The sequence below is a fragment of the Vigna angularis genome, chromosome 8, assembly GCF_016808095.1.
Source record: "Vigna angularis cultivar LongXiaoDou No.4 chromosome 8, ASM1680809v1, whole genome shotgun sequence".
In the NCBI taxonomy this organism is placed as follows: domain Eukaryota; kingdom Viridiplantae; phylum Streptophyta; class Magnoliopsida; order Fabales; family Fabaceae; genus Vigna; species Vigna angularis.
The window spans coordinates 28,678,525-28,693,760 of record NC_068977.1 but is presented as its reverse complement, the minus strand read 5'-3'; the positions used below and the strand labels follow the sequence as shown (position 1 = coordinate 28,693,760).

The following is a 15,236-nucleotide window of genomic DNA, read 5'->3' as shown; positions in this document are numbered from 1 at the left end:
ATCAAATATAATATTATATTGCAAAAGATGCAGTTTTGAATCAATAATATATATATATATATATATGTATGTATGTATATATGTGTGTGTCATTGTTGGGCCTGGGTCAACCCGTTTCGCGTATGTGCTGTTACTTTAACTATCTTTTCTGGCTACTAGTAGATGCACAGTCATTTTTTTTCTCCTTTTTTAGTGTTCCTCAATCTTTCTTTATGACTTATACTAATCTAATGAAAATTCCTTATTTAATGTAGATAAATTATATTTTTATTTTATATTTAATTATAATTTTTTAGATTTTGCGTGTGGAATCTTTACAAAAATTTATAGAGTCGTATTCTTTCAACACGTATAAATTTGATTTTACAAAAGAGTACAACTATATCGTATGATGTAGGAAAATTAGGTTAAATTTGGTAAAGTGAGAGTATGATGTTACAAAGAATATTCACTGCCATCTTGAATATAATTGAATATACAGTGAAGCACAAATAATTTTTTTTGTTAGAGATCTTACAAATAGGAATAAAATTAATTTAAAATATACATAATTAATTTTTTATGAGATTGAATTAGACAAAATTTTACGTATTAAACTTATTTAAAAATATATAAAATTAAAATTAATATAAATATTTAATTTAAAGTAATTAAACTAAAATAATGTCGTATAAACATGACAACACTTATTTTAGTTATTTGAATAAAAGGAAATTCCCAGGTAGCATAGTACTACTGTAATTATTCCTAAGGATTATGAATCCAAATAAGAAGATAACACTGGAAATATACATTATTCATGATAATCACATTTTTTTTTGTGTGCTTTCATAGTTATTTTCCAGTGGCAAGCATGAGAAAAAGTTATTAAAAAGGTGATGTTGCTTAGTGATGTGGTGTTGTTGAGGAGGGTGAGACAGCAGAAAAGACAACAGAGGCAGCATAGAAGATTGTGATAATGGCAGTGAAGTTGACTAGAATGGCTTCAGAACCATGTTTTGACAATCCAGAAGTCTGCATAAAAGTAAGCTTCTCCAGAAACCCTAGAGAAGCAGTTGCTACAGCCAACACATACACAAAGAGTCCCATTTTCACATGTAAATGAAGTGTGCTGCTTTTCAGGGATGAATTCACTCCGTGGTAGTAGATAAACATCACAAACCCAAATATCCACTGTTTTCAACATTATCAATAATGTTAGATTGCTTTCAAAATTAGACAATACTTTCACAATCATTTTTTTAAAATATTTTAACACCATTTACGTGTCATTTTGTGATTGATCCAAAATTATTTCATAATCAATAATAATAATTATAAACACCAATATGGAACCAATCACACATGTAAATAATGTTAAAATATTGTTAAAAAAATGTTGTCAAAAAAATGTTGTCAAAAATATTATTATTTTTTCATATTATGTTCATCAACCATGTACCTTTTCTGTAATAAAATTTATTCTGTTATAAGTATAAAACATTATTAGTATAACTGTTTCTCAGATTTAAACACTTGAAATAAAATTGAATTAAAAGTATACGTTTCATATTCTTTAAAGGTTAATGCCGAATAAGGGTTTCTTTTTTCTGCACTCCCATGATTAGTATCTGCACCCCATCCTAAAAGATTAATGGCTACAATTTCCTGGCTACCTCCTACTACACTTCCGTCCCCTTGTTTATTCTGAAAATTTATTTCTAAGATAAGTAATCTAGAGGTAGATAAAAAAGTTACTTTATAAATATGTGTAAATTTAGTCCTTTTAACCAAATTTTGTTAAATTTATTTGATGTTTCAAACACATTTCTCAGTTAACATTGAAGAAAAAATGTGTCAAACGGTATAAACAACTCAAATGCTATCATAAAACGCACTTGAAACATCAAATAAACCTAACAAAATATAGTTAAAAGGACTAAATTCACACATTTCTAAAGTTTGGAGACTAAATTAGGCTAAAGTTTTGAAGAGGGACTACCAAATTTCACTAAAAGTTAAGGGACCAAAAACATATTTAACCCTTTTTAAAATAACGAAAATTTAGTTTTTTTAACCAAATTTTCTTAATTTTATTTGAAATTTCAAACACATTTCTTAATTAATATTAAAGAAAAAATAATGTCAAATAATATAAACAACTTAAATATTATTATGAATTATGTTTTTCAAAAATTTGATAGAAAGAATTAAATTCACACGTTTCTAAAGTTGAAAAACTAAATTAAATTAAAATTTTAAAGAAATACTAATTCTAATTTTTACTGAAAATTAAAAGACAAAAAAATATATTTTACCTTTTTTTAAAATAAAAAATTTATGTAGGTATGATTCAAAATTATAGGAATGCAGAAAGAAAAAGATCCCTAATAAGCCACCCAGAGCTCAACAACAGAGCATGGACACAAAAAAATCTCTTGACTTTATTGTAATGTCTATGTAAGAAATCATAATGATATTCTCAAAAGTAGAGTAGAAGATCATGGTAATGCAGTGTGATAATTTGAGGATATTTTTGAAAAGAAGATTGGAATGATTTACCTGAATTCCGTAGAGAACTATAACCCCAATTCCAAGCCATGAATGCAAACTGTAGAGATTGACAATTCCCATTTCATTATGAAACTTGAAGACAGCGTAAATTCCAATTATTCCAAGTATTAGTGCCGTCGCATGCAGAACAAGGTGTATCGATTTCTTGATTTTCTTCTTAAAAGGAAGGGCTTTGTAACTTATAATTGCTGCAAGCATTTAGTGAGACAGAAACTATTACCACAATTTTCTTTTCAACATGTCGTTTTATTAAAATTTCTCTTATTAACTAGAGAATAAAAAAAATCATATATAGTAATAAGCAAAATAAACAATAAATATATAGTAATAAGCAAAAATGTTAATAAAACATCTTTGTGTGAAAGTACTTTTATTTTACCTTCACCTCCAGTAATTATTATTCCAATTAGCATAAGAACAGGATGAATCTGTATAAAAAGATGAACAAGATCAGGGGGCTTCAGTTAAGTGATAGCAATATCACAATTTCACTATTGATACTACACATACACATAAACAAAAATGAAGAGTTTAAATTATAAATATCTGAGTTTTTTTATGTTGTTTCTTAAAACACAATGTTCTCTAAATGAGTAATAGACTAGTGAAATTATGAAAGAAATGAGACATGTTAATCTAAGAATTGGTTCTTCTTTTAAAAAATCAATTTAATAACATTGTCATATGTTTTTATATATCGTCATGTCTTATATGTACTATTTTTCTTCGTTTAAATTGTATTAGCTTACCCCTGTAATTGTTATATTTATGGTTTTGGTCCACCAACTATGATCATATTCTAAACTTTTTGTAATAAGATAAATGAAGCACTATAAATATACTCTATATTTATATGTCTGATTATGCTTTATTAATTAAGTAATATCTCACTTAGTAAGAAAAATTTAGTTAAAATGGATGTTACAACGACTATGTAGTTTTACTTATTGTAGAAGGAATCTCTTGTACTTATTTAAATAAATAGTATATGAGTAATTAAAATTGAGCTTTTACATTTGTTACATTAAACTTCTTTAGTTTTACAGTAACTTTAGAGTCAATTTTGAATATGAAGGAAAAATATAAATGCAAAATTATGTAAATGACTAAATTCACCTCAACATTTAATTGTATCATATTTAATGAAAATATTTACCTTAATAAATAATAATATTTTTTCTTTTTCTTCTTCTTATTATCATTATTAAAAGTAATAAAGTTTTGTGGGTAGAAAGCGTGATTAATGGGTTTATATAAAAAAAATATGGTAAGTTAGACAAGAATTTGTGGTAGCTCAAATGGTAGCTAATTATGGTGACTTTAGGGTATGGTTCCAAACCCTTCTAGATAGATTCTAAATAAATGAGATGTTATACTACACATTATTTATATATTTTTGTATTCAATTAATTGTGTTAGTTATGTTTATATTGAACCTATAACCTAATAAAAAAATTAAATTAGAGATGAAATGTAGCTGACCATCATTTTGTAATTGGTAAATGAAAATAAATTAGAATTAGCTAATTTATTATATTTCACTAATTCTTCAATAAATTAACTTTTAAGATTTACATATTGTGAAATTATTAAATATTATAGTTTTTCGTCAGACATAATTGTTAAACTTTAATGCACTCAACCAAATCATAATTAATTGGACAAAATATTTGTTGACATTTATAACACTTTTGCATACTTGCATATTGGAATAGTTTTTTGCATTTCATAAGTATATTAATTTAGAATAATTTTAATATGTTTTATAATTATTGGGTTATAAATGACTTTGGTCATGTTTAAGTAAATTATATATTTATTAGAAATTATCTACTACCATAATTTTATACATTGTGGTATAAGAATTGTGTAATTTAATAAACCATGTTAATTATTTTTGCACTATAGCAAAAAAGACCCTATTTTGGGTAGAGTTTTCGACAAAAGATATTAGATGTAAAAAATATATAAAAGTGGTAAACGCCATCAATAATGAAAAAATAGAGAGAGAAAAGAATAAAAATAATATGAAGTAAAAGTAAATAGATGTTTATAAATAAGTCTTTTTTTTTAAGTTGACGGACTAACGAAAAATCATTTACTTAAAACATAAAAGAAATTAAAACATATAATTAAACCAATTATTCAAGAAAAGAATAATCAAATATGTAAACCCAGCATTCAACACGTGTTTTAATTAGTATAATTTAGAGAGAGCAAATTAATGGAAATAATAAAAAATATTTAGAAGTGTAAAAAAATACAAATATTAGTAATAAGACTGAATTTTTATTTTATTCTCTTCAGTGTGTTAACTTTTTCTTTTCCACCAAAGTGCCCTAAAAACCGAAAACCGTGCTAATTCCAATTAAAATATAAGCTCATCGTCATAGTTATGATGTAAAGCGATTTATTTTTTTCTATATAATTACAAGAATTATTAACATGTTGAGTTTGTGGGTCGTTAATTCAATAATTCATGAATTAAACTACACGAATTAGGTATATATTATTTAATATGTAATTTTATATATTGCATAATATAAAAATTCTTTTTTAATTATTTTCAAAAGAATTCTTAATGTTATCCTTAATTTTTTTTTTCACAAGAGTTGGATTTATCCTGTGAGTATAGTACACAGCATTTAGGAAGTACATAAATAGCATCGTATTTCTTATTATCCACGTGTAGTTCCTGAGTTGGCGCCAGCCGGAAAAACTAAAACCTAGCATTTAAATGTTGCATGTGGGGGTTAGAAATTTTGGATCCTATTGACTATTTCTGTATTATATAATTAATGCCATAATAAATGTACTTATCTTTAAGCTATTTTGTTAAAATAATTTTATTTATTTTTCAGAAAATAATTATTTTAAATATAATTGATTTAAGGATATATTAAAAGAAGAAAAAAATTAGTATTTCTTTAAAAGATGAAAATACCAGTTATTTTGAAACTTTTTATATAGCTAAAAATATACTTATTTTAGAAAGAGGTAATAATTTTCGAGGGGATAAGGATACTATTTTTTTTTTGGCAAAAGGGATGCAATACTATTTAGCAAAATTAAAAAATTATTCCATAAAGTTTATTATGAAATAAATAAATAAATACTGTTTATTTTGAACTCTCAACATTTTCTAGACATCAAATATTATAATTATACCATAAATTTTTACTAAGATTATCTAGAATAATTACTTATAAATAAAAACCACATAATAATGATAATAATAATAATAAAATTTAATTTATTAAAAAATATTTAATTTCGTAATGACGAAAATTCAAATTCAAATGTTTCTTTAAAATTAAAGCATATTTTGATATAAAAATATTTACTTTTATTTGTTCAGCAGTATTTCATGAATAGTTATTGAATTTTTCAAAGAGAATACGTTCACTCAATTCTCGTATTAAAGATAAGGTTATTCAATCTTTTCAAGACTTTAAAAAGTAGTTGACACCGTACTTTCAGAGAACCGTTCATAGTTATTACAGGGTTCAAACGGTATCATTTTTTTTCTATGTCTGGTAATTTTTGTTATAGTTAATTAAGTAAATACACAAATAATTTTTCTATTTGAATACAAAATTAAAAAGAAAAACTATTCATTTTAATTTTCATTTATTAAGTATACATTTAACAAAAAATTAACATTTCAATTCTCATTTAATTGCAAGATGTCTTTGTGTAACTTAAAAAATAAATAAAATTAACAGTTTCCCGGTTTGTCAATAGTGATTCTACTTCAGTCATTCTTTTGCCAAAACTTACTAAAATTTGATAAATAAAAAAATAGTATTTATTGTTTTAGCAACAAAACTGTAAAAATTTGACAGTAACTATGTAAGATGAAAGTTGAAAACACTGAGACAGTTGAAACAACAATGGATTGTGCAAAGAAGAGAAAATATGAGAATCAAAAACATGAAATATGTGAATGAAATTTGAAAGTGAATTTGAAAGAAGAGAGATAGAAGAACATACATTGAAGATGAGAGATTTGTTGGAAGAGTTCCAAGACAAGCCACCCCTGAAGTGTATGCTCCAAACCAGAACCATGACAATAGCAGGAATTGCCAGTAAGTGAACCAGAAAAGTTAATGGAAGAACATCAACATGGTCTCCAGCAACCATAGTTTTTTCTTTCTCTCTCTCTTTCTCTGAACTCATGATGGATAGATGGAGTATGAAACTTTGGAAGCACTTGAAGATTTCTCCCTATTTATTGCATTGTATCTCAGCCCGTGTGCTTTTGCTGTCAGGGGACACTTTTCCAGGCTTCAATCAACAATTAATTTCCAACAAAGAAACAGTCTTCGTTTCACCACTATGGATTTTTATTTTTGTTTATTTTTCTTTAATAATTTGTTTTGAAATGTTAAAGCTGATCAAATATAGAATAAGGGAGGATTGTTACATATACAAGAATCATATTAATTTCTAATAGTAATATAATAACTAAATGTTATTCTGAGTATATTTATAAAAGTGTTTGTTTATATTTGATTATTCACTGGATTTTTTAATTTAATTTTTTTAATAAAAGTATAAGTTATATATATGTTTAATGTTGCTTTGTCTTGTTCCGATAGGAGTATTATATTTCTGTCTCTTTTCATGGAAATAAAAATATTGGAAAACATAGTAGACATAAAGTAGCATTTTTGAAAAACAAAAATTACAAAAAATACTTTTTAAAGGTTTGTAACATTTTCTAAATTATGTTTAATACTTGTTAAATCTAACATTTCCCTTATTCACTCCGGGTCCAATTTGTAACATCCCAGTTTAAATAATCTAATATATTATTCAGAAATTATCACAAGTTCAATACAATGGAACAAATCAAATAGGAAACATAAAGTAACTTTACGTACAAACCAGTAACTCAAAACTACATACACATCTAGTTCTCTAAAACAACCAAAAGAAAACATACACTATAATATCTACATGTCTACATTATCTCCACCAAGTGCTTGCTCCATTAAGATATCATCTTCTTCTGCTTACACCCATTAGATGATCATCGTCATAGAAAATCAACACATACAACCAAACAACAAGGAATACAAAAGAAGGGTGAGCTAATAACAAAAAGAATAAACAATTATTGTAAATAAAGATTTTCTATTACACATTCCATTCCAAATAAATCAATCCAATCATCCTAATCATTTTATTAACCTACGTAAACCCATCCGGATAGATTTATTGATGTCAGATTATGACAAGTTTTGCATTTGTAGTGGTGAAACATTTACCACCTTTGGACAAAGAACATCAGATCATAGATTAGGATCTCCTGCTACTCCTCATCACATAATCTCCTTCTCTATCTGAGATGACACAATTATCAAAGTGTTAGGATAACTTCCAAGACTAAGTCCCTACATCAATACATCACTAACTTGAAACAACCACTAAGAATTTCACCTTAAAAATTCTTTCCAAACCATTCCTGAGTTCAATCCCAATTTCCATAACACCATTCATTCAAAATCACATCACCAAACATTAAAATCTTTGTTTGTGCCTCTTACACCGGCGATCACTCCCCACCCTCGTCAGTGCCCGGGTGTCACATGCCCACCAACTTCCGCTTGGTTCGTCCTCGAACCACACCGTACTAGGAGAGGCTAGGCTCTGATACCACTTGTAACGTCCCGACAACTTATAGGGAATACTGACTGCCCTCACACATCAACACGAGGCTTTCAAATGTGCTTTGTCCTCACTCGCACACTTTCCAGGAAAACTTCCCAAAAGGTCACCCATCCCACGCTTAACCATAGAGTTCTGATGGGTTTGGCTACCGAAAAGCAAATGCATTTTGGTGATATGAGTAGCCAAATCAATCCCTTTAAGCTATCCTTCAACTGTATAGTCCCATACCTATACAGTCTCTAGATCCCTCTCATTCTGGTGTATGTTCGATTCATCCATGTGTCCCTTCCATTGGAAGTCTGCCAAGAGTCGCTCTTTGTTTGTGCCTCTTACACGGGCGATCACTCTCCGCCCTCGTCAGTGCCCGGGTGTCATAGATGGCAATTTTACCCGCGGGCACGGGCATCCGCGGTAAAATCTACGGCGGGTAGTTACTATCCGCGGGTATTTACTACCCGCGGGTAACGGGTAGCGGGTATTTTAATACCTGCTTCTAAACGGGTCGGGTACGGGTAGTATACTACCCGCCCCGCGGGTACCCGTTACTCGCAAAAAATTAAAAAAGTTTAATAATTTATATATCTTTTAATTAAATTTAATTAAAAATAAAATAAAATAATATTTTATTAGATTAAATTTAATTAAAATTAAAATTTAATTTATATTTAATTTAATTTATATTATATTATATCTTTTTTTTTATAAATTTATTTAAATTTTATTTTAAAAATGTATTAAATATATTTTTTTTTATTTTTTGCGGGTATCCGCGGGTACCCGCGGGTATTTTTTAAATGGGTACCCGCGCGGGTAGCGGGTCGGGTAGCGACCCGCCCTGTTGCCATCCCTACATCCTACCAATTTTTATCACTTTCATTTGATGTTCTAAATTCTCATTGACCTGACCAAGAGCTTGTACCTCAACAACAACCAAGTTCAACTCACAATATAATGAAATTTCAACTCAAAAATAACTAAAACTCTACTTTATGGACCATAATTAAATTCTACTAGTTTTGGCTCATAACTAAGCCACTTATGGGTATGCACAAGTCACAATTGACTTAAGGAAAGACCCCAAACACTAAAACTTACCTACAACCTTCCAAATAAAAATCTCACTCTCTAAAACCCCTAAACTACATCAAATTCATTTCAAAACACCCCTATGGTCTACATTACACTCCTAGATAAAATCTTTGTAAATTCACCAACCCAACAAGTTTCAATTTACTACCTAACAGATCCTAAATCACCATATCTTCATTTTGACCCTCATTTCTCAAATTCACCTATTAAAACCCCATTCTTAGACCAAAAATTGACTCACAACCTAGCTTAACTATTTCTTTCCCAATATCTCAATCACATATGATTTTTGACTTCACAATTATAGCCAATTCACCAATCAAGATCCATTATAAACAAATGGTTTAAACCCTCCCTTGGTCCTCAAGTTTGTATAGAAATCTCAGTTCGGTCCTCGTTTTTTCATCTGTCTCAATTGGATCATATTTTTTGTAAAAATGAGCACATTGTACCATAACCGTTAAGTGGTGTGAGACGCCGTTAAATTGATATGAGCTGGAGCATAGAGAATAGGGTGATGTGTGTTGATGACTTACGTGGACTGTTTTGATTAAACAAATAGTGCTGATGTGGCATAAGTACCCTTTATTCAGTTTAGGTATATCAGAATTAGGGATTTGAAATGGGAATTGGGGATTTAATTTCGTTGTTGCGAGACGAAGCGGAGGACGAACAACAACTCCAATCTTGAAGAAGACAAAGAGAATCCAGCCGATAGTTGACGCGACTAAGGTAAGATATTTCATTTCGTCTTTGGTTTTCTGTTTGAACGCATAACTGTGATTTTGGTTTTACGAACATGTGCGTCTTCGACAATTGGGTTTTTGTCTTGGTCTGTAACAATTTTTATAATGATTTGTGGTCCCCATTTTGCATGTTGAATTGTTACATTGTAGTTTAGACATTGTGGTCCCGAATTTTGTTTTTTTGAATTGTTTATCAACTATAGTGGTCCCCTATCTGTGAGTGTTTCGTTAGTGGGGATGTTACTTTGTTCCCTGTCCCCCTGTCTATGTCGGTGTGAGTGTTTAGTTAGTGAGTGAGTGTTTCCGTAGTGGTAGCACTGTAATATTCGAAACATTTGTTAACCCCCATAATGTATAGGTTATAAAAGTAACTTGTTCATATGGATGAGGAACGTATTAAGGTGGTGGTCCACCATTGTGGAAATTTTGTCAATGATGATAATGGGAAGTTAAAATTTGAAGGAGAGAGAGCAGAATGGTCTTGTGATCCAGACTTGTGGAGCTATTTTGGCATAGTAGCCTCAGTCAAAGAATTAGGTCATATGGACATCAAAGAATTATGGTACGGTTTAGGAGGTCAGTCTGTGGACCCAGATAGGTTAGAATTATTAACTGATGATAGGGGTGCCATGCACATGTTGAACATTGCTAGGTTAAATAATGAAGTTCATCTGTATGTGGTTCATAATATGATGGAACCAGAAATAATAGAAATGATTGATTGGGTTGGTGGTCAAGTTGATGATGAAGGTGATGTTGCAACACAAGTGGAGGAGGTTGAGGTTGTTGGTGATGGTCAACTTGGAACAGAAATGGTGGAGGGTGAGGGTGATGCCCATGAGGGTGAAGGTGATGGGTGTGAGGGTGATGGTGAGGATCATACTGCAGTAGGAACAAAAATGGTGGAGGGTGAGGGTGATGCCCATGAGGGTGAAGGTGATGCCCATGAGGGTGAAGGTGATGGGTATGAGGGTGATGGTGAGGATCATACTGCAGTAGGAACAAAAATGGTTGAGGGTTAGGGTGATGCCCATGAGGGTGAAGGTGATGGGTATGAGGGTGATGGTGAGGATCATAGTGATGTTGGTACAAAAATGGTTGAGGGTGAGAGTGATGCCCATGAGGGTGATGGTCAGGATGTTCATGTCCATGAGGTTGAGGATGGTGAGGTCCATCATGTAGAGGAAGCTGAGGTACATGATGTAGATGACTTTGAGCTAGAGGATTTAGGAGAGGATGATGATGTAGAGGACAGTGAGGATGATGATGTACATGAGGCAGAGACTGAGGACGAAGATGTAGATGTGAGTGAAGGAAGTCTAATTGATGTCAGCGTGCATTGTGACATTGGGACTTCTAAAGGAAATGTGGGAGAACAAGCTTCCAGTGCATTACTTGAGTCTGAACGGTCAACAGATAATGAATTTATTCATGATGTCTGTGGGTTGTCTAACAATAGTGGCTATCAGAGGAGTTGATTAGTGGATCAGATAGTGAGGACAATGATGGGTCCACTAAGATAAGGTTTCCCACTTTTAGTATGCCTAAAACATTGGTGGGTTATAAATGGGAAGTAGGAACCTATTTTGCTGAGAAAAATGAATTCACAGATGCCATAAGGACTTATGCACTAAGTAATGAGAAGTTTAAAATTTATTAAGAATGACAAGAAAAGGATTTCTGTGAAGTGCTTGGGTGGAAGAGGAAATTGTAAATGGTATGCGTATTGTTCCTTTAAGACTGATGTCAGTGCATGGCAACTGAGAAAAGTGTTTGATGTTCACAACTGTAGTAGAGATTTCAATGTAAAGTTGATGACTTCAAAGTGGTTGAGTGAAAGGATGGAGAAAAATGTGAGAGAAAATCCTACAATGAAGGTCATGGACATTAGGGACAAAGTTACTAGGAAATGGAATGTAGGAATTTCAAGAAATATGGCTTTTAGGGCAAGATCAATGGCAAAAAATAAGGTTGAAGGATCATTCAAAGATCAATACAGAAGACTTCACAATTATGGTCATGAGCTGCTGAAAACAAATCCAGGTACAACAGTACAAATTAAAGTTGATAATAGTAATGGTGAGGTCATATTCCAAAGATTTTATGCATGCTTGAAGACATGCAAGGATAGCTTCATTTGTTGTAGACCTATTATTGGCTTGGATGGATGCTTTCTCAAAAGCAAGTATGGAGGGGAGTTACTAACAGCAGTGGGAAGAGATGGAAACGACCAAATGTTGCCCATAGCATATGCTATTGTTGAGGTAGAAAACAAAGACTCCTGGACTTGGTTCTTGGAGCACCTTATTGAGGACCTTGGTGGGGCAGCTGTATGTGCAGGATGCACATTTATTTCAGACCAACAAAAGGTCAGTCAATGTTCAATATCTTGTACATATAACTGAATATCTTCATTAAACAAATGTTAATTAAAATATCTTGAATATGTCAGGGTCTTTTGCCAGCTATCCAAGATCTTCTACCTGGTGTAGAACAAAGATTTTGTGTTAGGCATTTATATTCAAACTTCAAAAAAAAATTTCCTGGAAAAAACCTTAAACGTCTCATGTGGCGGGCAGCAACAACCACACACCCACAACAATGGGAGGCTGAAATGAGGAATATTAAAGACATCAATTTAGACGCATTTAAATATCTGCTTGCCATCCCACCTAGGTATGTATTACGTCTTCCAGTGCATTAAGTCTTATAATTATTTACATATTAGCTTGCCATGACATATACTTGACTAGTTATATTCACTTATCCCAGGTGTTGGTCAAGATCTAGATTCACCTCTAGATCACAATGTGACATTCTTGTGAACAACATGTGTGAGGGCTTTAATAGTGTGCTAGTTGATAGTAGGTCTAAGCCTATTATTAGCATGTTAGAAGACATAAGGGTTTACATAATGAAGAGATGGGCTGCTAACAGGACAAAGATCACATCATATCAAGGTTCAATCTGCCCCAAGGTTTTTAACAGATTTCAGAAGGAGTCCTGGTTAACTAGATATTGGTTACCAAGGTAACTTTTATGATGTGTGTTTCCATTCATGTTAACTTTGTTTCCATTTATAGTGATCCATCTAATTGTGTTTTGAATTGTGTATTACATACAGGTGGTCAAGAGAAAAATTATTTGAAGTGAAACATCTTTCACAATTTGGTGAGCAATTTGTTGTGAATGTTGACAACATGGACTGCACATGTAGAAAATGGGCAATTACTGGCATTCCGTGTACTCATGCCATCACTGCAATGAAATTTTTGAATATAAATGCAAAAGAATACATTGGGCACTGGTTTAGGAAGTCTACTTATGAAGAGACTTACAACACAATAATTAACCCTATCAATGGACAACATGTGTGGGATGTTACACCCTATTCAGATATATTACCACCAAAGAAGAGGACAATGCCAGGAAGGCCCAAGAAGAAACGAAGACTAGAGGATTGGGAGTTGAAGAAGAATAACAGTGAATTAAGAAAGGGTGGGCAGAGGAAAAGATGTGCCATCTGCAAAGAACTTGGACACAACAGAAAAGGTTGTCCACAAAGACCTCCAACAGTAGAGGTTCCTACTGCCCAATCTGTACAAGTCACCCAACCTCTAGCAACAGATGTTCCTATTACTCACCAAACAACTATGCCTTTATCTGATGAATGATGTGATCAATGATCTAATGTACTGAACTTATTTATATTTTGTAGCAAATGTTTGCTCTATCATTTTGAACACAGTCTGTTATGATGTATTGTTATGATGTATTTTGGATATGTAAGACAATGTTGTTATCATTTTGAACAACTTCTGTTATGATGTAAGACAATGTTTGTGGTTATGAGAAAGTGATTATTGCCCAATTTCGTTATCACTCATCAACTTTATTGGTCATTGCTTTATGATGTTTCTCATTATTCCACTTAGTCATGATTTTGCTTTATAATTATTCCACTTAAAGTAACAATATAATTAAATGAAATTAAATGACACACATTATCACTGTAATAACTCACCTTCATTAATAAAACACACATTACATATAAGCCAAGTTTCAAGTCTGATCACAAATGACACAACATCAACAAACTTTCACCAACATTGCTAATACAATTACATTCAAAACAAATATGACAAAGATCATCCCCACTAACAATTTCAACCACTTATCCAACTTAACTAAATTTTTCTCTATAAAACCTAGTCTGATCTTTTCACCATATGTTTCTTCCATTTGCAACACACTGTCTTCCATGCTCCACACACCCACTTCTTCATTTCATACACTACCAGTCCTTTCTTCTACATTCAGCCCATTTCCTTCATTTCCTTCGTCAATGCACCACTTGAAGAAGTTGCAACCAACCAATTCTTCACTCCCACCCTGTTCAACAACAACACACAATCCTTCGTCAAAACCCAAATAAATAGACATAGATTTATGGTTATATCAAACTCACCTTGAAGTTAGGGCAACCCCAAAATTTTTTCCCCTTGTTTTTAGGGGTTCTCGCAATACGAAACACTGCATTCTGACCACTGAGGCATGTTGGTTTTGCATCCAACCTCCTAACACTGCCACTACTGTGTTGCATGGCCGAACCCAAACATTTGCAAGAGGAAGATGAACGAGACATCCTTACCACCACCTCAACACCACAGTGCTTGCCCAACACGTAAGACAGCAGGTGTGCTTCGCCAAGACGAAACACGAAAGACGTTCCTCCTCTCCTTCCCCAACACAAAAATATACTTTGGATGAGAGGGGATGCCCTTAAATGTTAGGGCTTCGTAGGCTACCTGGATAAAACACAAGACACATTCAATTTTAGTGCACAATGCCACGTCGCTAAATGAAAAAATCCAACTCATATCAATTTAACGGCGTCTCACACCACTTAACGGTTATGGTACAATGTGCTCATTTTTACAAAAAATATGATCCAATTGAGACAGATGAAAAAACGAGGACCGAACTGAGATTTCTATACAAACTTGAGGACCAAGGGAGGGTTTAAACCTAAACAGATTCATCACAGACCAATACATTCATATTATTACCAATCATCAATCAACAAAGAAAATCATTCAAATCATAATTTCTACTTAAGCAATTAAACTTTCCATATTCTAACCAAATTCAACATATTCTAACTAAAATCAT

At 31.7% G+C, this 15,236-nt stretch overlaps 1 protein-coding gene across 1 annotated transcript; it reads right to left on the bottom strand.

The window, feature by feature from the left end:
- Nucleotides 1-671: 671 nt before the first annotated feature.
- On the bottom strand, nucleotides 672-6,869 carry LOC108345052 (probable ascorbate-specific transmembrane electron transporter 1). The gene is made up of 4 exons (XM_017583610.2): nucleotides 6,547-6,869; nucleotides 2,933-2,981; nucleotides 2,542-2,741; nucleotides 672-1,173 (listed from the first exon to the last, which is right to left on the bottom strand). Exons 1-4 carry the CDS (start codon nucleotides 6,730-6,732, stop codon nucleotides 886-888), a joined length of 723 nt encoding a protein of 240 aa, XP_017439099.1. The 5' UTR covers nucleotides 6,733-6,869; the 3' UTR covers nucleotides 672-885.
- Between the last annotated feature and the right edge of the window lie 8,367 nt (nucleotides 6,870-15,236).